Below are 25866 nucleotides of genomic sequence, written 5' to 3'. Positions count from 1 at the left end.
TGTATCACACTGATGTGATTTGCATATTGCGAAGGCTGTATTAAACTGATGTGATCTGCATACTGCACGTCGGTGTATCACACATGTGATCTGCGTAGTGCAGGTGGCTGTATAACATTGATGTGGTCTGCGTACCGAGTGAAGTTGTTTCAAATTGACAAATGTTTCTCTCCCTTTGTAAAGAATGGCTTCTCTAAAAGACCAAAAAACAGCTGAACACTTTGACGAGGGAATGGATGTATGTAAAAACAAATAACAAATAGCCAAACAAAAATAAATACTGACAAATGGGAAGGCAAACAGACAAACCTGCTAAACAAGGGTCGGACAGAGATAACTCACTCAAAGAAATTGTACGTGAATTGAACATAAGAAGGTTGATTTGTAACTACACAAATAACAGGTCACACCCACACCCACACACCCACACACCCACACACACCCACACCCACACCCACACCCACCCACACATATATATATATATATATATATATATATATATATATATATATATATATATATATATATATATATATATATATATATATATATATATATATATATATATATATATATATATATATATATATATATATATATTAATGAAAGAGATTTCACTTCTTCCTGTAACCTATATGAAAAAAAATATACAGGGATAACGAACGTCGAGTCAGCATAATACCGGCTATATAGTGCTGATTACAAGTTATGTTCTAAAATTGTTTAGGAAAGTAAATTAAGACATAAACCCTTCCAAATCCTTAAACATGCATACCTACCACATAAAAGATAAAAGGTAAGATGTTACCATTTCCTTTAACAGAGACAGACAAACAGGTAGATTGACAGGTGATAAGAGTGACAGACGGACAAAATGAAAGACATACTTACTCAAAGTATTCAAAAGTGGATGATACATAATTTGATTGGTTTGCGGTTATGTTGACTTGGCCTTGGGATAGGGACCAACAATTTTCAGTATTCCAGGAGTTGTTGCATCCACCCCAAGGCAGATTCAAGGTGAAGGACGAAAACAGGTAGAAGAAGCTCCAGCCAATGACGACGTTGTAGTAAAAAGCGACGATGTAGGCCATAAAACAAGAAGCGTACCCAATGCCTAAAACAAAATAAAATAATTAACGCATTATACAGACTTATTTTTATTGGTGCGTGGGGTAAGAAAATTCAAATGAAGAAGAGTTAGTACGCGTTCTCTCTCTCTTTCTCGTATATTGCAATTTATAATAATCGTTTAAAAGTAAACAAAGGGACTGGCTGATGGTAACTTTCTTTCATGTTTTTTTTTTCAAACGAAGATTATGGTGAGATTCATAAAAAAAAATGTCAGAAAAGACTTCGATGACGCCGGAAGATGGAGAATACACATACGGATACAAACAAACAAACAAACAAACAAGCAAGCATGCATGCATACATACATACATACATACATACATACATACATACATACATACATACATACATACATACATACATACTACCTTTACAAATGGGTACGATTTTCCAGACTGTAATTGGTCCCTCTCTATGAAACTGACCCAGAGACATCTCCATGAAAAATATAGGCAGCGCTCCCAGTATCAGCACCGTGAAGTACGGAATGATGAAAGCGCCTGATACAGAGAAATAACACGATATATCGTCAAAGACGAAAGTTCGAGCTGTACAAACCACAAACATGCAATTAACATCATGTTTACGTCGTTTTAGTAAAGAAACGAGTTCCATTAAATTTCGCCTAAAGTATAGACCATGATGTAAGGCAATATACATTTTACAGAACTCGATATTTTTAAAGAAATTTTCATGGAAAGAATTTGCTGTATTAACGTAATGAAAAACAAATTTCATCAGTGAAATTGCAGAGAATGTTTCACATCGGATAGAGATTGGAATAAATCACTGGTAGAGTTTTTGCTAATGTACTTTGAACAAAGAACCTTTAATAATGTTTATCAAAATATTTTTTTCATGGAAATATTGCTGCACTTAAAATAGTAAATGACCTTATTTGTTCGTGTGTTGAGGGTGGAGGGATGGAATCATATGAAACAAAAATTGTAACGTTGAAGTGGGGTAGGGATTTTCCTGTTTTATCATTTGTCTGAAGTCTCTTTCTCACCATTGATACTGTGAATAAAAGCCAATAATATGAAATGGCTTTGAGGTAGGAAGCCATTCATTCGTTTGAAAATGGTATGGGTTTGAATTACATAATTTTTATTAGATTAAATACATCTATTATTTTGTATCCGTGTTGTCCCATCCCTTTAATCCTTCGTTAATGTACATCTTACATTTCTTTCCTTTAAGGTTACTATTTATTGTTCAGCAAATTTTCCTTACCTCCACCATTTCTGTAACACAAATATGGAAACCGCCAAACATTAGAAAGATCCACCGCATAGCCAATAACAGCCAATAAAAAGTCTGCCTTATGTCCCCAGTCCTCTCTTATAGGTCTGTCCCCATGTGAGGACGCGTTACTGCCCTTTTCCAAGTCATCGCTTTGATCAGGCAACAAGGAATGATTGCCGTCTGCATTAATATCGCTTGGCGGGAAACCAGGCGGTGTCTCGCTGCCATTTTTAAGGATCACTCCATTGGAAAATTCCTTTCGGATATGGTTCAATTGGTTGCTTCCGGTGTCTACAGAAAGAGAGTCAAATGGCTGCAGTTCCAGAATACTTTCCTTATCCGACATACTTTTTGAATTTGGATTCGTAGCTGACTTCTAAAGAAAAAAACAAACGAGAGAGAATTGCATGGATATGTACAGTTATTCATGTTTTACCGATAACTGTATTATAGGCGGAAAACAAATTTTACTTTACAATTTATAACCAATTTGTGTAGTATATGAGCCACTTGCATGTGTGTAAAATTTTCAGTTATCAAGCTCTACCGCCGTCTCTTTTTCCGAGATTCTTCATTTCTGTGGTTAAACCGCAATATATTATAGTATCCTCACACTATCTCGATTGTTTGTACCTCTCTACCGATTTTAAAAATAGAAGGCATCAAGGATATAACAAATGCACAAAACTTACTCATTTCAGTCATTGATATATATGTTCTAATCTGACTGTCGCCCGTAGGTCTTAAAAGACAGTCAGCTTGTTGAAGTTTCGAATTAAACGGGAGTTTCGTTCTCGACACGGTCGCGAAATTTGCAGGGGCAATTCTTTGTTTTCAAGCAACAGTTGTTCGCCGTCTTTGATAATCTCAATAATTCTATAAATTTTGGAGCCATAGCTCCTCGAATACATGTATACAAGACTTATTCCAATTTATTTGTTGAATTTGTTTTAGAAATATCAAGACTTGGCATTGCAAATATCGGATGCACACAACACAGTCTTGCTGAAATGGACTGCTCTAGAAAGCAGAAAAGGACAGTGAGCAATATTGTCATCTTGTTTACATCGAGAGCTTTCGTTTGCTTTGAAACGCCAAATAAGTCGACAGCCTTATCGACCCCTTAGTTTAAAGTTTAAATAAGTGAACGAAATGACTACATTTTGTGCGTTTTTGTATATCTTTGATACTTTTCGTTTTTCAAATCAGTATTTACAAAGAAAGGAGGGTGTGCGAATACTACAGAACAATATATGAATGCCTACCACCCTTATGTTATATCCCTAACTTTTATAATTTACAAAATAAAATAAAATGTAAAACGATCGATAAATTAATAACGAATTTAAATTAAAAGTCAAGCAAAAGTAGAACAAAATCTGACAAAATCTATAAGCTATGCTCAACGAGTGGCAACTTCAGGATATGAAATATTTTATAAACATTGGCCTGAGTTTGTAAAATCATTACGGTTTTCACATCTACATCCAGATGCAAAAACTGTTGTCAGAATGTAAACAATCATTATCCAATGAAGAAGCTTTTAATCGAACAAACAATAGTATCGACAAACAATAGCATGTATGCAAAACAATGTAACATAGTTTGCAATGATATAAACATATCATCTAGAAGTTCTAGAAATGCATTAAAGAAAAAATACATGATCAATACTGTTCGGGAAGAATATAAAACAGTACATAATGGCTTTTGGACAACCTACGCCAGCTGATACGTTAAATGCTTACAACTGATTATAGAACTGGAACAGATGGATAGTGGAGGAGACTGTATGGTGAAGAAATTCATAAAATGTTAACAAGCGATGAAAACAGGATGGACTCGCTTTTTTTCCAGGTTAACCCGAAGTACAAGGTTGTATACGATATGCATTTTAGGTCGTCAACTTCAAAATGAAGCATCTGTTACACGGTTGGCGTCTACAGTACAAGTCACTGTTAATATATCTCTTGTAAGTAACTAGAAATACATTATTGGAAAATATTCTTGATCAATACTGGTCCGAAAGAATATAGAACGCACCAGGGCTTTTGGACAACCTACACCAGCTGATACATTAAATGCTTGTAAATGAAACTATACGATTATGGAAATGGAGCAGGTGAAGAGTGGATGAAAACGTATGCTGATGAAATTAAAAAACTGTAACAAGTGATGAAAATTTACGTTTAGGCCAACACGGCAATGATTCGGATGAAAACATTACAATAAAATGTCAACAATATTTTTCAGATTTAAAAGTCAGACTAATAAACTATGCGTTTTGTATATTTGGTATAATTTTGTTATCCTATTTAATCTACGAAGAGGTACTGCAAGAAATGTCGACGTGGTAAAGGCTATAAAGACAATAGCTAATAAGCAGGATGCAAACATTCTTCAAAACACAGGCAAGGAAATGAAAGAAGTGAACGCTAGTAAACATTATATAAATAAGAATTATAAAATTGTCGGGAGACTTTAAATCAGAACGGTTCAGTTCACTCATAATGATTTCAAAAAGATACAGATGATGTAACTAATAAACAATAATATTAGTATGGTTGCATGAGCGGATATGATTTACTTTTTAAATAGATTATTTAGCAAGAACGTTTCTAGGAGCCTTTGTTTCTTCTTGTACCATTTTGTTACCGCGAGAAAGCCACAAGAAAAGTCACAAAGAACAAGCTAATTAATGCAAAATTTAGCAAAATGGTATTATGACCAAATAGAGAAATGACTCTTTCCAGATTGAAAATAATAACAGGTAGTTACCAAACAAAGAGTTATCAATATTTTTCTTGAATTTTTTATTTTGTCATCTAATGTATCCATTTCTTTAACAGGGGCTACGAACACTTGTTTATACACCTGCTCCTGCAAACATTTCACACAATTTTTTATTGTTACATCAAGAGTTGCTGCTGTCATACATAAAGCTGTAAAAAAAACCGTAGTAATGTTTACATCTTTTCATTAAACAGTTGTTTTAACTGAACTCATAATGGTATATTTCATTAACTTTGGATTCCGTTAATAATATTGTCTCTAACGTTATTTTATAAATCTGTTGAATGTTGTGTTTTATACTTTCCTAAGTTTACAATATTTCTTGCAATTTAGCCTTACTCTTTACATCTTTTGTACTGCTGATATCCTTTAGAATTTCTGCCGATTGTTTTTCGTATATTTCAACGCCCGATTTCGTTGGCATTATTTTTGAATTTACTATATTCACATAACATATTGATTCCCTTTGTTCTTATAGAGAAAATAATCTGATAACATTTCCTTACTGAGAAAAACGCGTTCTGCTGATTCTCTTTGTACGTGTTGTTCATCAGTTTCATTTTTAAAATCGATATTTTCTTCGATATTTTCGATATATCTTCATGTATTTTTCTTACATCATTAAAAATTTATTCTGCAAAATTTGTATTAATAAATAAATTATTATTAGCGATTGTTTGTACCTGCTGGGTCATCGGATTTAAATGTTTGCGTCTATTTATTTTAAATAAATTTTTATACTTTCGTGGCTTGCAAAAATGTCCGTCTCCTGCCTAATCCAGAGAATGTAATAAATCACATTAACATCTTTTGTAGCTTTAAAGCTAGGTGTCATCATTATTTTTGGATTACACTTTTTTCTTTATATATTTGCATTATTGTTTTGTGTAATTCATAGCAATGCAATGTTCTATCTCTTATATTAAAATGGGTATCACATTCATCTACATTATAAGGGTCATCAAAATTTCCCCTGTAAGCAGGTTCTAAAATTCCATTCCTCCATTTTTCACATTTTGCAATATTGTAAAGAATATAAAACAACATAAAACAATTGGGTTGTATAAACGCTAACGGGGGGCGGGGTGGGGGTGGGGGCACAAATGTGAGTTGATGTGAAGCAATGAAGCAGATTTTACTACAGGCAGGGATGTAATAAAAGTATTGCAAATGGCACAACGAGATAAGTAGTAAACATTCGACTGATAGGGATTTAGACAAAAATGCAGGCGAAAGCAAAGTCAGCTGAAATATCCGAGTCCTTGTCAGATTAAGTAATGCTGGTAGTGACGTATTTTCTGACTGATCACTTAAATGAATGACAGACTAAATTAAAATCGATTAAATTACAGACTCAAAATAAAATCGATTAAATTACAACAAGTTGAGAATAGACTGGCATGTAGTCAACAAAGCTCAAATAAAGAAACAAAACAAAATGCAACCCAGCTATCAGAACTGCTAAAACAAACAGACGACAGCATGGGAACTTCAGATGTTCAGGATTTATTTACCAGGAGATTATTTATTATATCCATTGATTTTCAGTCTTCAGCGCTAATACTTTCTCGATGATTTAACAGAAAATAACCAAAATATATTTAAATGAAAAACAAAATAAGTGTGGTTTAAAGCACGATCGATGAGAACAACCTACGATTTATTACTTACTTAATTCAAACGATTCTGTCACTAAAATCAGACATTACTATATCACTAATATAAAACACTAGGAATCGAAGCGAATAAGTTCTAAGACAACAGAATATGTAGATCGAAAGCTAGTGAATAATATCGGTCTTGGTACAATGAAGTATACATGCGTTAAGCAACATAATGAAACGATTAGGCAATGATTTTAACGATATGGTACTATTAAATGCACATTAGTTGGACAAAAGGATGAAATGATTAAGGTCATATTTTAATATTATTGAGCATTGCAATTAATACAACTAGTGATGACATTAAAAACACAAAGTGCATTGCAATTAATACAACAAGTGATGACATTAAAAACACAGAGTGCATTGCAATTAATACAACTAGTGATGACATTAAAACACAGAGTGCATTGCAATTAATACAACTAGTGATGACATTAAAAACACAGAGTGCATTGCAATTAATACAACTAGTGATGACATTAAAAACAGAGTACATTGCAATTAATACAACTAGTGATGACTTTAAAAACACAGAGTGCATTGCAATTAATACAACAAGTGATGACATTAAAACACAGAGTGCATTGCAATTAATACAACTAGTGATGAATTAAAAACACAGACTGCATTGCAATTAATACAACTAGTGATGACATTAAAAACACAGAGTACATTGCAATTAATACAACTAGTGATGACATTAAAAACACAGTGCATTGCAATTAATACAACTAGTGATGACATTAAAAACACAGAGTGCATTGCAATTAATACAACTAGTGATGACATTAAAAACACAAAGTGCATTGCAATTAATACAACTAGTGATGACATTAAAAACACAGAGTGCATTGCAATTAATACAACTAGTGATGACATTAAAAACACAAAGTGCATTGCAATTAATACAACTAGTGATGACATTAAAACACAAAGTGCATTGCAATTAATACAACTAGTGATGACATTAAAAACACAGAGTGCATTGCAATTAATACAACTAGTGATGACATTAAAAACACAAAGTGCATTGCAATTAATACAACTAGTGATGACATTAAAAACACAGAGTACATTGCAATTAATACAACTAGTGATGGCATTAAAAACACAGAGTACATTGCAATTAATACAACTAGTGATGACATTAAAAACAGGTTCAACGGACTGCATGAACATTTAATACCTTGAAGAATGTTACTTTATGATTTTTACATTGTACCAGATCCGAAAGACCAACTAATGTCTTATTTTAGTATACGTAAGTAAATGAACCCTTTACAATTAAAATGGTTGCTAATGGGAAGCTAATATATATGAACGATTCTCTGGCTACTTTTAAGGATGAAAGAACACTCCAGGTAGTAAATACTAATTATGAATTGACTGTGATCAGTCACTTTTCGCTGAATATAAGTTATGTACAATATATGCATTTCAGCAGTGTGCCATTCAACCAAAGAAGTCGTTATTTACATTAGTTATGAACTTAATCATTCGAAATTTTCATACTGTTTAATTTCACATTGAACAGATGTAAAACACACTCAGTAATATTCTTTGTTGGTTTCTACTGGCGTCGTAAAGGGGATGTCATACTATTTTTTCGATGCAGTGAAGCAATTGGTACGATATTAATTCGTCTGTCTTTTTAAGACGGTTTGTTTGTGTTGGATAATTTTATAGATGTACATATATAATACATATAAAATTTGACTAAAAAAGAGAAGCTAAGTTTACAAAAATTAGCAAATGTCGTAAGTATCGCAAACACAAGACCAACATTCTTGCTGTTTTATTTTAGTTTTACTTGTTCTCTATTTCTTGCCTCAATGTATAATCCGATATGCTTAGGTATGTTTAAAATTACCAATATTGTTCGATCGTTCAGGTTTCGATTATTATCTTTCTTCTTTCCACATGTAAAATAGGTATTTATTTCGGAACGACATGTATTACATTGTAAACAACTCTTCATATGTTTCATGCGAAACATTATGTTGTTGACTTGAGCTCTTTTGTCTTTAAATGTTTTACATTGTATTTAAAAACCACATATAGCACGACATTCTTTATTAGCGGCACCATTCTTATTAACTTGATACCTGACACACAGTTAGCATCTAAAATTCAGTCCTCATCCATGTAGGCTTCACGGGTATCCATTTCTTTAAATTATAATCATTATAACAACATATTTGGTTATGCATGTTTACACCAGCATAAGATATAAAACAATATACATTTTGTGAGTTTCTACGGTTTCATTTCTGTTTATTTATGTTTGCATTCCTTGTTAAATATTAGCTAACTGATGTCCTGTTATTACTATCTATCATGTGTACTTTAATTGACGTCCTGTTCCATGATATCATGTGTTATTTAATTCAGGATATCTAGCATGTGTGCTTTATATTAATGTCCTGTTTTATGCTATATTGAGTACTTTAATTGATGCATATTCCATGCTTTCTCTCATGTGCACTTTAACTGATGTCATATTCCATGCTATCTTGTATACTTAATTGATATCCTGTTACGTGCTATAGTGTATAATTTAATATATGTTCTATTGCATGCTATCATGTGTACTTAAACTGATATTCTATTCCATGCTATCATTTGTGCTTTAATTGATGTCGTGTTCTATGCTATCATGTGTACTTTAACTGATGTGCTATTCAATGCTATCATGTGTACTTTAAATGATATGCTATTCATTGGTATCAATCATGTGTACTTCAACTGACGTGCTATTCCATGCTATCATGTGTACCTTAACTGATATTATATTCCATGCTATCAGTTGTACTTTAATTGATGTCCTGTTCTATGCTATCATGTGTACTTTAAATGATGTGTTATTCCATGCTATCATGTGTGCTTGAACTGATGTGCTATTCAATGCTATCATATGTACTTTAACTGATGTGCTATTTCTTGATATCGTGTGTACTTTAACTGATGTGCTATTCCATGCTATCATGTGTACTTTAACTGATCTGCTATTCATTGCTATTATGTGTATTTTAACTGATATTCTATTCCATGATATCAGGTGTACTTTAACTGATGTTCTGTTCCATGCTCTCATGTGTATTTTAATAGATGTTCTATTCCATGCTATCGTGTATACTTTAATAGATATTCTATTCTATGCTATCGTGTATACTTTAATAGATATTTTATTCTATGCTATCGTGCATACTTTAATAGATATTCTATTCTATGCTATCGTGTATACTTTAATAGATGTTCTATTCTATGCTATCGTGTGTACTTTAACTGATGTGCTATTCCATGATATCATGTGTACTTTAATTTACGTCCTGTTATATGCTTACAATCATGCATACTACTTAAAACATGCAATAAATAAGGGTTATCTGTGTAAAAGTTACATAAATATTTCATTGAATTTGTACACTACTGATTAGCTTTATACCCTTATGAATAAAACAGATTTCACAATCCTTCCACAGTAATCATTATTTTTATTTGCAATCGCTGATTTGAAATACTTTAACGGGTCAGTTTCTCTATTTTAACACAGTATCAAGACTCCTTCAGGGCATCAGTATAATATTTTTAAAACTCATATTATCTACCACATCAATAAGACTCTGTCTTGTAATATAATCATAATACAAGGCGATCACATTCCTATGCTTTCTTTGTAGTAAAAACCGATCGCATTCATGTGTGTGTGTGATTTGGATTTTTAACGTAGCTTTAACAATTTTTCAGTCATCTCGCCACGATGTCTGCAGTGTGGCAGTTTATAGTGATGCCTAGCACTGGGGCATCATGTCGCAGACATGTAGCATTATGTCCCACCCAGTCACATTATCCTGACGCTAAGCCGAACAGTCCTAACACTAACCTCTTAATGCTGAGCGCCAAGCGAGGCAAATGTTAGTACCATTTTTGCAAGCCTTTGGTATGACTCGACCGGGGATCGAATCCACGACATCCCGCATCTGAGGTGGACGCTCTAACCACTAGGCCACCGGAGTGGTCGTATTCCTGTACCTTTCCTGCAGAATAATCATAATAAATAGCAATCACATTCCTGTTACATTTCTTGCAATACAATAACAAGAAAAATCAATTACGTTCCTGTATTTTTTTCTAAACAGAATTAACCTTTCAATCAGAAGTAATTGCATCATGCCGTAAGGAAATATTCTCTAATTCATTATTCTGGTTCGCATCTTCCAGTACTTCAGGGTCGTTGCAAAACTAACTCTTTGTCAGAAAGAAAAGGATACCATGGGCAATGAAATCTCTGTATTTGGAAATCAAGTGGACATCTAAATTTCTTTCCGGCTACAATAAATTGTATAGCATTTTTAAAAGTGTCTTTTTGCGTTAGCCACTACTGATCTTAATGTTCTTAGCTTTTACATTACTTATTCCTTCCTATATTTTGTTTGTTCTCAAATATTCAGGTAACCATCTATTTAAACGCCATAAAAATTTTCAAGCGTTTTACTTAAAAGTAAAATATCTACTTTCAGAAATTTATGTGTCTTATAAGCTTTATTTGCGAATGATCAACAACATGATTATCTTTGAACTTTTATATTGAACAAACTAAAAAATGACCAGGTGAATTAAAACTTCCGTATTATTGCCTGAAGCCTTTGTTAAGGTTTTATTTGAGTGTTTGTGTAATACAATGAATTCAAAATGGCCGTCATCGCTTAACAGGTTTGAGGCAGATGCTCTGGATTTTGTGCCGTTTTTCAAGACATATTTGTTGACTGTAATCGACTTCATTATTGATTTCGTCATGCATCGGATGTTCTGTTGGAATGTGTTTATCGTTTACTTGTTTTGGAAATGAGAATTATGAGACTTTTTTTCAGTCGTTTTGCCCCATTTATACTATAAACGTCTTTTGTTTTGAATATGACGTCAGCGCGATACTACATTGTGCACTGAACTTAACAACGTGGGACTACATTCATCTTTACTAAAATGTAAACTGCAGCAAAAACGAAACATTGTTTCAAAGCTGGCCGGAGTAGAACAAGAAGAAAAATTCCACTTATCTCCATTTCACCTTTCCTTCATTGCATTTGAAATCTCGACCATAAGCTTGGAAGATTTGAGTAAAATTCCTCTTAAATTGTCGCTCTTGGGGTCTGATCAACCACTCCGCATTGCCTTATTCAATGCCCAATCAGTACGGGCCACCGGAAACTGAAATAGTTAACTTTAGCAACGGTCAGAATATTTAAGTCTTTTTCCTAACAGAAACATGGCTATAACAATCAGGCGATGAGCCAAAGTGGCGTCGTTACTCAGGTCGCTATATCAAGTAGTCCCCATACAACTACCGCGGATGTGGAACACCATATTTCACAGTCTTATCTACACCACAACTGTCATTTTCGAACATACGTCGTTTGAACTGGTCCAAACCTCACTCACAATGGAACAAAGGTCGGTCCATTTTTTATGCCTCTACCGCCCTCCTTCAAGTTGAAATATCAAAGATGACTGAATCTCTCTTTTTGGATCTGTTTCCTAAACTCCTGGAGTATGGAAATTCGATAGGTGGCAACCTGATTATTCCTGGAGATTTCAACTTTCACTTTGACTGTCCTGGAAATCGATACACATCAAAACTCTTACATTCTAATAACGTTTTCACCCTCAAATAGTTAGACAACCCATTTAGACTGGATTCTTCATAGACCCGATGATAATATTCTAAGTCTTCATTGGTATCCCACGAACTTGCAACAGATCACCTCTGCGTCTTATGGCATGTCAACGTATCGTCCCCTAACCTCCATCTCTGTTTGCTACTGAGAAAAACTTCCGTATGATAAATAGCACCCAACTAATGCAAGACATCCAAGCAAACGTAACAACTGCATTACCTCCTAACTTGACAAGTGCTTGTGTTTATTGCTTGACAAACGTGCCCGAACAACCAAATGCAGATTAGCAATTCAAAAGTGCTCTCCATGATATAGAAGTGTTAGGGACTAGCTTCACACCGCTAAAAGAGAACTCCGCAAGTCTGAGAGGATTTGGCTTTCTAGCAGCCTCACTATTCATAAGCAGATATATGAAGCTTCTACAAAGAATGTTACAAACAGCAAAACCAGCCTACTACGGTACTAAGATCACTAAAAGTTCCAGCTGCAAAGAGTTCTTCAAGATTACGAACAAACTAATGTCAGGAAATAAATGTACACCACTTACAACGACCTTCTCTCCGCTCGACCTTCCGGACCTGTTTGCAAATTTCTTCCGTGATAAAATACAGTTGTGATACAGAATATACACGGCAACCTTTAACAGTATTTGAACCCGTCTCTATGGATTTGATATATACAATTGTGATGAAGAGCGCCCCAAAGTCATGTCAACTCGATTCCAAATCAACGCTGCTTGAGTGCTTAGATTCATATTTCCTTCACTGACCGATGTTATCAATACTTCTCTCTCATCAAATGAATTCCCATCATTTTTCTAAGCTGTCATTGTTAAGCCTCTGTTGAAGACACTAACATCTAGCCCGAACGATTTTAAGAACTACCGACATGTTTCTAACCTCTCATTCACTTCAAAAACCTTATAAAAATTGCTCTGTCCCCAACTTGTAAGTCATCTGAATTCAGATAGACTTTTAAGCAATGTCCAGTCTGTTTATTGCCTTCGCCATAGTACTGAAACTGCCCTTTTAAGAATAGTTATTGACCTTCTCTCTGCTTTGGATATTGCAAAGACTACAGTTCTCACACTGCTTGACTTGTCTGCGGTATTTTACGCAATAGACCATGCTATAATTCCTTAGAGTACGAAGAACTAAGCACACATCCCCCTATTATGTAACCATCATTGGCTACCCGTTAAATCCAGCATCAAATAAAATCTGTTAACTCTACTATATTTCGTTGACTGGCTCCAGTCCAATATACCTCTCTGACCTCACCCTGTGTACACCCCATCTAGAAACGTACGGTCCTCTTCCGACACCCAGATTCCCATAGTTCACAATGTTAAAATGGAAGCCATTCAGACAACAGTGTTTTGCGAACTAGGACCCAGCTACGTGAAACAAATTGCCCATAGACCTTAGACACAAGGAAACGGATCTCATTCAAGAGTGTTCTTCAAACTCACCTATTTCGACTTCAAGAATAGACTTAAAGACTATATAATGTTTCCTTCCTAAATTATTGTCAGTATGTTTTTGTTTTTTAATTTCATGGTGTTTGATTTGTAATATTGTCGTTGTATTTGTTTTTATGTGTTTCTTAATATTGTAAAAGCTCTTAGAGCTTCTAAAGGTTAATCGCTGTACTAAGTCCACATTATTATTCGCAAGATTACGATTTTTACACCATGTGGTGTTGTTTCTCCTGTGTGCGAGGAGTTACATATTGTCCATATGTTGTCATGGTTTTTAATGCACATGTAATCAGTTAAACTTTAGGAGATATTTATAACCCACATCAATATTAGTGAAGATTACAGTGGATGTACAAACAACGGATGTACAACCAACGGATGTACAAACATGCGCATTTGTTAATAGCTGAACAGAAACCTCGTAGAAATCATTAAGTTTAAGTTGTGTAGGTTTTCTAAAACACCAGCAGGAAGTGTAGAAGAATAAAGGAAAAATTTTCGTCTTAATTATTTAAGTTCTGACTATCCAAACCTTGTTTTCTGAAGTTTTCATTCAATGACTTCAGTTTTCGTTAGACACTTTAGTTTTTTTCTGCAATTCTTACAGGTGTAATGATGTCTTATTCTTTCTTCATTTGCATCATTAGATTAATAATTGAAACATAAAGTTACTTTCTGTGAACGCTAAAGCATTAAATGACTGTTTCACGAATCGGAATTGCTGGTGTTGCAATGCTATTTCATGGTACATAATTTTATTTATTATGATATCTGTTTTTAATCTGCAAAATGTCGATAGAGTACTCTCAAATAATTTAATGTAATGTTTCTCTTTCACACAAACAAAGAAATTCTAGCGCAAAATCGTCCGGTTTTTCATCATGCCTGTAAAAAAGTGGTTAGAGTGTTCTCCTTGGAAGCGGAGGGTCGCGGGTTCTAATCCCGACCAATTCATACCAAACACGTATAGAAATGGCACTAACATCTGCCTCGCTGAGCACTCAACATTAAGAGGTTAGTGTTACGACTGGTCGGTCTGGTGTCAGGATAATGTGAATGGGTGGGACATGATGCTACATGTCTGCGGCACGATGCCCCAGTGCTAGACATCACCAGTGCTAGACTAAAATTATTAAAGCTACGTTCAAAATCCAAATCACACACACTCACACACACACACACACACACACACACACACTGGTGCTGGACATTTTAAACATTTTATATGGGGAGCGGGATGAATTTATGGGGACTGAAAGGTGTTCTGTTTTTTTAAGCGATTTCACTGCATATTTAAATAAATATTAGATCACTATGCACAGTCTTCATGTGACTATTGAGAACTCTTTTAGGTAAAATACCCCTTTTTTGTTCCAGACATTAGCAACCTAACATTATAAAACAGAAGACTAAAGCAACTCCAGTTGGAACATCGCTCGGTCATTTCCCGTAAGCCCAGATATATTATCAGATTTTGTTTAGGAATAAAACATGAACTTCATCGAATTGGTGAATGGCCTCTCGCGGAGTACACTACATTTGTTGCGATAGCAAAAACAGACATTGTTCCATTGCGACTTTTCTTCCGCCACCACAATAGCAGTGAGATTTCATGCGAGATTTCTTTGTCGACTTGACGGAGAAGGCAGACGATGCTCAGATTGAACCACGCCTTGTTCATCTTATTTTATCGTTTCAATTGGCAATTAAGTGGTAAATTAAGCACCTGTTTGACGAATTTAATGCCATAGCGGATGCTGCTCAGAAGCTAAGCAATTAAAAATTGGACGGTAACTCACAAGTACGTTCAAGGTTAAATTCAGTGCATACATATTGTATTACATGAGCTTCTTCGAGTTTAAATGTTTTACTTTTGCATGATTTGGCATGATTCATCGAACGATAGAGCCGATAGAACATGTTGTTACGAAATGCTTTACCCACGGTTCATTCGGGTGATTTCATTTAATTCTGGTGGCTGAACTTTGTGACGTAGGTGGTGTCAAATGAAAATCTTTTACTTTGATATGTTTTTGTTACAACGGAGGTCAGAATTGTATAGTGTTAGCAGATAATTGTTTCAATCGACAACTATGATATTGGCACAAAACTGTAAGCAGTTGATGAGAAATAGTATATTTGGTATGCAACTTGATGAAAAAATTGACACAAGCTCACATTAAAATTTTTATTTTTTATGCTTTCACTTATATAGTTTCAGTATTTTTTCACCTTATTAAAATGATAAACAGAATGTTTAAAGATAATCTTCCGCCTTTAAGCTCGCGAATGCTTTGTAAAGAAACGTTATGAATATTCCCGTTTTCGTGATGTCACCGATGGTTATGTAGTACCTACTTGCTAGGATAGTCTGAAGCCAGGACCGGATTATCCATAGGGTAAAGTGGGCAACGTGCCCAAGGCTCCCGAGGCTCAAGGGGCCCCGTATAGTATCGTCTGATTTCACATGCAAGGAGCCGTATATTATTGTCTGATTTCACAGGCAGTGTTGTTAGTAGTACTGAAACCATATATATGGACAAGGCCGGATAGCTATGGGCCCCTATGTTATCTGTGCCCAGGGCCCCCATAGACCTTAATCCGGCCCTGTCTGAAGTGACTCAACGTCTTCAGTAAAATGTTCACAAAAGATGCTAGAATAATAATCTTGACAGAGAGCAATGAATTCATCCGTTTCTTTTAAATAAATGATTACATTAATAATAATAACAATAATAATAATAATAATAATAATAAATCTGTCAAGACTTTATGTAACCATCTACAAGTTCTTGACTGATTTTTAAATATGAATCATTCTTTGCGATAAATCATCTTTAGTACTGAAAAGCGAATCTCATTCAGAGAAAGAGAAACGTTTCGAGACAAATTACAACGCTGCTGAGAGAAAGAGAGAGAGAGAGAGAGAGAGATAGAGAGAGAGAGGCGGTGGTGGGTGCTTAATTACTTTTAAAGAAAGACAGTTTGAAGTTTTCCGGTTTTATGTATATATTATGTCATGATATATTCTTCAGCTATTCCTTTATTTAGGTGGCGCTCACCAGATAATATGTACTTTTGAGAGAGTGACGTATGTAAGGTGAAGTAGTTCGCATTTAAAACATGCACAGTGGAGAGAATGTTTGCATACCTCTATGCTACATTAATGTAATGTGGATGATATTTCTTTTGGATATTGTACTTTTGGAAATTTTACATGATTTAAGCACACTGCTAACTAAAATGACTGCTCCCTTGTGTTCAAAAATCAGTCTGAATTAGTCTAAAGTACACTATACATAGCAGCTATTAAAATAGGGAAAATGAATTTTGCCAGACTAGACAATACCAGCTTCTGAAAGTGCAATGAATGAATTACAAAATATATAAAATGTAAAAAAAGTTATCGGCTCTTTTTTATACAATTGACCTCTGAAGTTCAGGAAGTGAAAATGACCAAGTAGAGCTAGCACTTTTTTGAAAGGTGCACATTTGAAGTAAGGCCAAGCTGTATACTCTATAACCCATAGTACACCCATCAATCATACACCAAAATAAAGGGAATTAAAGGTTCTTTGCATTATACCTAAGATATACAAGGTCTTTTTTAAATAGCCAGTATAACCAGTGAGGAAAGCCGGGGACATTCTTTTTCTTTAAAATCCTAACCCTATGCAAAATGCGAAACTGTATAGCGCCACCTTATGTAAGAAGTATCAATGTATTTATGACTAAATGTGTTAAGATTTTATGAACATTAATTTTTCTAAATTATTTTAAATTATACCGAGAATGTTTTTCTGATTAATTCAGTTTGCAATTTCATCATCAGTCAACCTTTAAATCAAGTTCAGTTTTAAACGAAAAAAGAATGTACAAGCGCATAAAGGAACAAAACGACGTAGCAGCCGAGTGAGAGAGTAATTATAAGAATGAATGAATGAATGAACGAATGAATGAATGAATGAATGAATGACCATTACAAAATCTACAAACGCACACACAAAGAAGAATAACGACGGCAATAAAGAAAATGAATTTTACAAACGTGTAAGATTATAAGATTAAAATGAAAACCTGCTAGTTGTCATCACAAAATCACGTCTCGTTTCGAATGTGTATATTTTAATTTATAGTGAAACCAGTAAACATTACAAAACTGACGCATGTTAATTTTCAAGTTAAGATTTTCATTAGAATGAGCAATTATACGATCATCTTCATACCATGTCGCCTTCAGATGCACATAATAAACTTTCAACATAGCTGACAAGTCGTTCATTAGAAGACAGAGCCAGTAATACAAGTCTTAATTTTAATGAATTTGCACTATATGGTGTTTTAATTAATCTGCCATTTCTTTTGTTTATCAGTGTCTTTTATTACACACAGCAATTCAAAATATTGAAAAATCTTAACGAGTGAGGATATGATATAAATAGTATGTGTGTGTGTGTGTGTGTGTGTGTGTGTTTTGGATTTTTGAAGTAGCTTAAAAAAAATTCAGTCATATCGCTACGATGTCTGCAGTGTGGCAGTTTATAATGATGTCTAGCACTGAGGCATCATGCCGCAGACATGTATCATGATGTCCCACCCAGTCACATTATCCTGATACCAGGCCAACCAGTCCTAACACTAACTTCTTAATGACGATCGCCAAGCGAGGCAGCTGTTAGTACCATTTTTATGTGTTTGGTTTGACTCGGCTGGGGTTGGAGGCGGACGCTCTAACCACTAGGCCACTACGATATAAGTAGAATTAGTTTATTGACAAATAAAGATAAACTCGCTTAGAACGACTCTCTGTTTTGTTGCACGAACGCCTGCCCACTGTTTTGTTACACGAACGTATTTCATTTTATTGTGATGAATCGTACGTTTTTGGGAAAGCGTCCTTTAAAGGTGAAAACGCAGAGCGAAATCAGCACCCCTATTTGATGGCATATAGAAAAGTGGTCTTCTATTTACACCTGATGTTCTGAATGTAACCTGACTCTAGGACATGATTGTCCATTGAGACAAATAATGATAATTGCTTAAAAGAGTGGCACTTCAACAACCACGTCGCGTCAAGAACGGTAACTGCATTTTTCTTTATTGATTCTCAGTCGCATTTTCCTAGCCGGGTTGAAATCGATACTTAAAATAGTAGTTAAACTAACGTTTCACTTTTAATATAACAAACGAACAGTTGGATGTGTTTAATATGATATCTTGAATGATATTTTAGCACAAATTTGGCTACCTAAAATTTGGCCAAGCTTAAACCTGAAGGTATGTCTTCTGCAACATGACCTTTTCAAGTCAGCTCAGTCAATCTAACAAACTTCATATTAGCATCAGTACCCAAGTCACAAAATCAAACGACGCCGAGTCTATTCAAGAAAAGATTAGTCCAGTAATAGACTGACTGTCGTATATGATCATATAATAATCAGTATACATAAGGGACATTACTCGAGTAAATCAAGAAGAAATAACTCAATAGTACAGACTGGCACAAACATACGACAGTTACAATAATATGTACTTGTGATAATCATTATTCCATGTAAAGTAATGATTATTTCGACTGGATTCTTGTTAGTTAGTCAGTTGGATCTTCCCGGCCTTTTGCTACCTATATACGGATAACAATAAACATAGAAATAAAAGAAACATATGACAGTAAACGGTTCACATATTATGTATTGCCTGAAATTCAATATTCACAAGGGCAACCATTCTTCGAAGTTTCTTTGAATAGTCTCGTACTTTGTAAATCTGGGAGCAAAATAAGACCAGCACCGGCCTTAGCAACTCAGGGTCGAATTTGGATCACTTTGGCGGGGGCCCATGGTTTAATACGCGGGGCCCTTGTGTGATCACGGCATTTGGAAATAAACTTTTATACAAGTTTTTTAAAAAATTATAAATGATATTGAACTTTAAACTTTCTTACATCACTTTAAAATTACTTTCTGACTGTAGATATATTTTAAAACTTTAGTAACGCATGTGGCCTCTGTGGGCGCGGGGCTCGATTGGGCTAAATCGGTTAAATATTCTAATAGTTGTGTTAATAAGCTACATTGAACAAATAAAATCATAATATATTTTTTACTGTGTACTCTTTAGTAAATACCTACTATGAGGAGGCAATTTCTTGATAAAAATGGAAGCAACCAAGATCAATCGCAAAACCCTTGGCATTTATGGTTCGGCCCGAATAAACTTCGGATGTATACGCCAGACTGATTTCCCAATTTGGGGGGGGGGGATGGTAAACACCACAACAGTTTTGCGCAACAAAGTAGCAAATAGCTACGATGTTTTTTTTAAACGTATAAGGACTAAATAACAGGTCAGTTCAACCTATTCAAGCATTAAAATATGTCGTTAACTGAAGCAACTTCTCAATCTTTTAATTGGATAAATACCTTAGGTTTTACAAAAACAGTGACTTAGAATATTCTTGCTTGATTCCGTTCACTCTCATGAAATAAATTTTAGATGGTTGCCACTGAAAAAGCTGGTTATGCTCTAGTTATCCTCGCCGAAGCGCAAATGTTTTCCTCACTTTCTTTTTATTCATACGAAAAGACGCTTGGCAGTTCAGTGACGTGAAGTGCTTCCAAGCGGAAGTACCGGGTTCGATTCCCATTCCAGGCCTGACCGGCTACCGTTTTGTTTCTTTGCCCAAGACGCTGACTCTCCTCTAACAACAAAACTAATCAAAGCATTTGAGCAAAACACACTTTAAGGAAGCTTAGACCAACCAACGCTTATAAGCTAATTACTTTTAAGCAGGATTAGGCAAGTGAAACCGGATGTTATCAAGCGTCTTTGGTGCACACCAGTAATCTCGGTTCCACATTTTCATCTGAATATAAAGGACCATTTTAAATTATTCGAAAATCATGAGAAAAAGAAAGCTTATCCGAAATCACATCAATACAGTGAAACCATCTATCGTCAGGGTGATACTGAGCGCCATTTTAAGATACATTTCAATTATATATATATATATATATATATATATATATATATATATATATATATATATATATATATATATATATATATATATATATATATATATATATATATATATATATATATATATATATATATATATATATATATATATATATATATATTATTTCGTCCAAACGGATTTTAGTATATATTATATGGACATTAAAAAAATCCCGCTTTGCAAAATCCCATTTGTCTCTGATGCGTGATTCCTTTCGCAAAGGGTTTTCTCCTGACACTTTTCATTATAGTTAAAAATTATTGTATAAAATGATTAATACTTTAGACATAGAAAATGTTGGGGGATATAAATAAAATTCGCAAAGTCGGTAAGTAAAAAATATAAATCCAAAACTGTATTAGCGTCACCAAAATAAGCTTCAAGTGAGGCTACGTACAGGCCCTCTGCCCGCCCACCCCGAAAATTATATTAATGAATCAATGGCTACTCAACTTCTAAGCGACAAAAAGGATGAATTCAATAATTAATAATAATAAACTAAGATTAAAAATATTTTACCTTAGTAATCCATGGCTAGCAATATTCCTTGCCACCCAGGGGAAGTATACACAATGAAATGAGAGATTCGCATCGGATTTAAGATTCTAACTTTCCAACTTGATATGTAAATGTTGAGGAGCTTTGCAACGCCCAATGCCTAGCAAATCTTAATTGCATTAGTACACTAGTGTTTGCCATGTCAACAGGCTTTTGTTGAACTGTAGACGTCCATGAAATCGACTTCTCTTTACGATGTTTAACATATGGCACTTGTTTGACAAATTACTTGAGCAGGTCAAGAGAAAAGGATTATGACTAGAAAGTCATCGACCGACATAATACCCTAATTCCTTTTGAAACAGATGGAGATGTCTTGCGATAAGACCGCTGGAATACTTTTTTTTTATTTGACAGATTTGATAGACAACTTCGTTTTCCTTTCCTACATGGACTAATTCCCTTAATTTAATACTTTAAAAAAAAAAACGTATACAAAACAAAGAGGAACATCTGTGTATCTTGCAGAAAAAGCCTTGAGTTTGTGGCTGTGAAAAAATGTATAAAAAAATCAACCTGAAATAATTTGGTTTAAAACTTTTCAGGATGTATGTTATACTGTTACTGTGTTGACATTAAGTAAGGAAACTGGTCTAATTTCTTTGTGACCCATGACTTGATCTTTATAAAAGCGTCTTTTTTGTTCAGATTCTATGTAAATGAAAACACTTGATTTATAAACCAGGTGTACTACAGACAGATAGTATTAAGTTGTTTTTATGTCTAACCATTATGATGGCATGTAAGCTGAACTGCTTACATTACAAAAATTGCAATGCTACACATTTATTGTAGAATAATGGAACATCTATATTTTCACACATTCTTCGAACTAATTACATGCTTTAATTAATTTATCACCATCTTGAGAGTCAATAAAATTACATCACACAATTTAACTTAATTTTACATCTTAGACAGAGAAATCAGTATATATATATATATATATATATATATATATATATATATATATATATATATATATATATATATATATATATATATATATATCCATCCATCCGTACGTACTTACACACACATACATATATGTATACATACATTCATACATACATACATACATACATACATACATAGCATAACGTTAATATTAACCTAACCTAACCTAACCTAACACACCATACCAATAATTGACATATCGCTAGAGCAGAGATAACCGCGCCTACTCATTTATATTGCATACAATATAAAATTAAGTTTATTGATGTTAAAACTTATCCCATGTTAGTTTTTTTCATTACATACTATATATTACATGAAAATGTTATTAAAAAAGGTTGAAGTCATTACAATTTGAATATGCATATAATATATGGTGGCAGTCCGTTAGGCGATAATTTGAATTAGTATATGATATGTAATGCCAAATGGTTGTGTGAAAATCGTGCAATAATTTTTGCTTCCTCCTAATTTTATTGAACTTGTGACGTATCCTTGACCTCGATAAAAAAATTAAAATCTGATAGAATTGACTTTATATTGGTGATGTGCCCATTTTCAAATCTCTCAGAATTAATTGTACATGGGTGACATACTCATGTTAAAATCTGGAAGAATTCATTGTATATGGGTGACATACCCATGTTTAAATCTGGAAGAATTCATTGTATATGGGTGACATACCCATGTTTAAATCTGGAAGAATTCATTGTATATGGGTGACATACCCATATTTAAATCTGGAAGAATTCATTGTATATGGGTGACATACTCATGTTAAAATCTGGAAGAATTCATTGTATATGGGTGACATACCCATGTTTGAATCTGGTAGAATGAACTGTATACGGGTGACTTCCCCATGTTGACATCTGGCAGGTTTGAACATCGGTACTTTACCGATATACAATTAATTGTATATAGGTGACTTACCAATGTTTAAATCTGACAGACTCAACTGTATATGGGTGACATACCCATGTTCAAATCTGACAGACTTAACTGTATATGGGTGACATATCCATGTTCAAATCTGACAGACTCAGCTGTATATGGGTGACATACCCATGTTCAAATCTGACAGACTTAACTGTATATGGGTGACATACCCATGTATAAATCTGACAGACTTAACTGTATATGGGTGACATACCCATGTTTAAATATGACAGACTTAACTGTATATGGGTGACATACCCATGTTTAAATATGACAGACTTAACTGTATATGGGTGACATACCCATGTTTAAATCTGACAGACGTAACTGTATATGGGTGACATACCTATGTTTAAATCTGACAGACTTAACTGTATATGGGTGACATACCCATGTTTAAATCTGACAAAATTTATTGTATAAAGTGATGTACCCATTTTCAAACCTGGCCTAATTAAGTGTATAACGGTGATGTGCACATGTTGTGAATTAAAGGAACATCTTATGCACAAGTACCTAAAACCATTAAAATCTCATTCCGATTGCAAATATAGCTAGAGCTCAAAAGATGAATTCACTTTACCAGAATCTGAAGTGTTCCTGTCAACCACTCAAACGTAGCTTTTAATTATCGCCTTTCCTAAGCTCATAAAAGAAGCAGCTAAAAAAAAAAAAAGAAAGAAAAAAAGAAAGTCGAACACATATCGTTTGCTATGTTATTGTCATTTGAGTTGTGCTTTAAAATGCAAGGTTTTATTAACTGAAAGCTGTTATTCACATATTTTACTTGTCATGTAAGACTTCGTCCCAAACGTAGAAAACATTAAACGTAAAGACTATAACCGTTTATATCGATTATCGAAAACAATAATATATCGCTTGGTCGATTTAATTTTCCGACCAATTTTTTAATTAATTCTCGCCTCACACCACTGGAACAAAAGATATGTGGATGTTACATGTGAGGTGAAAAAGCCCCAAAAAACAAAATAAATTTAGTTCGTGAGTAGGTTATTATTTTATTTGCCAAACAAATATACGCAGAATATTAACAAGCTAGGGACATCAATACAGAGAAGAGACCTTACATCTATCGATAAAGCCGTACAAAGAAAAGGTTCTTGTGTTGTTATTTGCTACTAATTGACTCTAAAGCTGTCTCGAAAGGATACCAAAAAGATGATGATTGTGGCAAAAATTATCAGCAGTTTAAAAAAAGAGATTGTGTATTCTTTTTCATTTGGCAATGTTAGATTTTGCTAGTTTTGAGGGAAGAGGAATATTTTCCATCCATAAGAGAGACAGACAGACAGACAGAGACAGAGACAGAGAGACAGAGAGAGAGGACTTGCTGCAGTTGCAAACCTTTCGCTGTTCGCGCTTCTGTACTGCCTCTGCAATTCTCTTCTGTTCAAATCTAACAGAAATAATTACTCGTCAATCACTTTCAGATAACGCTAATTTTAACTATGTAGCTTAAATTTGAAACTTGATTATTGGGTTTTGAAAGGGTAAACGTCATACATTTTATGCTAGTCCGTGAATTACGGTACTTTCCAGGAGAAATAAATTTCATAATTCACTGTGAATTATCGATTTTTTTTCTTCACTCAAGAACTGTTTGCGATGGATATCGATGACATCGTAAAAACAAAATGTCATTCGCCATGTTCTCCATCGCTTGGTGCAGTGGTAGGAAGATGGCTTGCCATTCAAGGGTACCATGTTCGAATCCAACTGTGAATACATATTATTTTTTAAACTATGTGCTTTCTCACAATGAATTAGGAAAGAAAATTATGTTACTGCTTATATTTAATGCGCAAATGTACACAAAACGTACCAGAATATTAACACTAAACAGCAGGGATTGCCGTGAGAAATCTGCTCCTTGAATCCTTTATGCACTTTTGGTAGCGAACACGTTTTAATACCAAATAAAATAATTATTGTTCAGAGTAAACAACTGATATAATTTATCTTACAGGTGAAAAATCAAGTATCAGTGAAGTATATATGTTATTCACTGGATGCAATTAAATATCCTCCATTAATTTTTACTTGTCTTTACATCCCCCACCCCATGAATCAGAATAAAAATTTTGTTTGAGAAATCATTTATTTATAAAATATGCTATCTAAACGGAATATCCAAGGATAATCGATACAGTATGTATTCTACTTTTGGTAGAATAAAACATTTGATAAGTCCGTGGCAAAAGAAGAAACAAGTTGCACAAAACGCTAAATATATGCAAGAGAAATTCCTGACTCCTACATGTCTGAAGGACGGATAGTGGGGGGTGGGGGTGGATCTACAAATAAACAAACATACAAACAAATAAACAAGAGAAAACAAAATAGAAGAAAGAAAGAATAAAAATGCAAACGGTCTAA

General features: G+C 34.1%; 1 protein-coding gene across 2 annotated transcripts in view; it reads right to left on the bottom strand.

Annotated features, from left to right (window-relative positions):
- The window catches only part of LOC149780873 (sodium-dependent dopamine transporter-like), a 183231-nt gene that overhangs the window by 62550 nt on the left and 94815 nt on the right, over positions 1-25866 (bottom strand). For both annotated transcript variants that reach the window (XR_016415159.1, XM_089937971.1), the window contains exons 2-4: positions 2368-2755; positions 1503-1634; positions 892-1117 (exon numbers count right to left, since the gene is read on the bottom strand). Coding sequence is in view for 1 of the 2 variants with exons in the window: in XM_089937971.1 (XP_089794097.1) it covers positions 892-1117; positions 1503-1634; positions 2368-2755 (746 nt within the window). In the remaining variant the exon portion in view is untranslated. The remainder of the gene's footprint in view (positions 1-891; positions 1118-1502; positions 1635-2367; positions 2756-25866) is intronic.

Source organism: Sinohyriopsis cumingii, chromosome 16 (assembly GCF_028554795.1).
Source record: "Sinohyriopsis cumingii isolate HCF-2022 chromosome 16, ASM2855479v2, whole genome shotgun sequence".
Classification (NCBI taxonomy): Eukaryota; Metazoa; Mollusca; class Bivalvia; order Unionida; family Unionidae; genus Sinohyriopsis; species Sinohyriopsis cumingii.
This window is presented reverse-complemented; position numbering and strand designations above follow the sequence as displayed.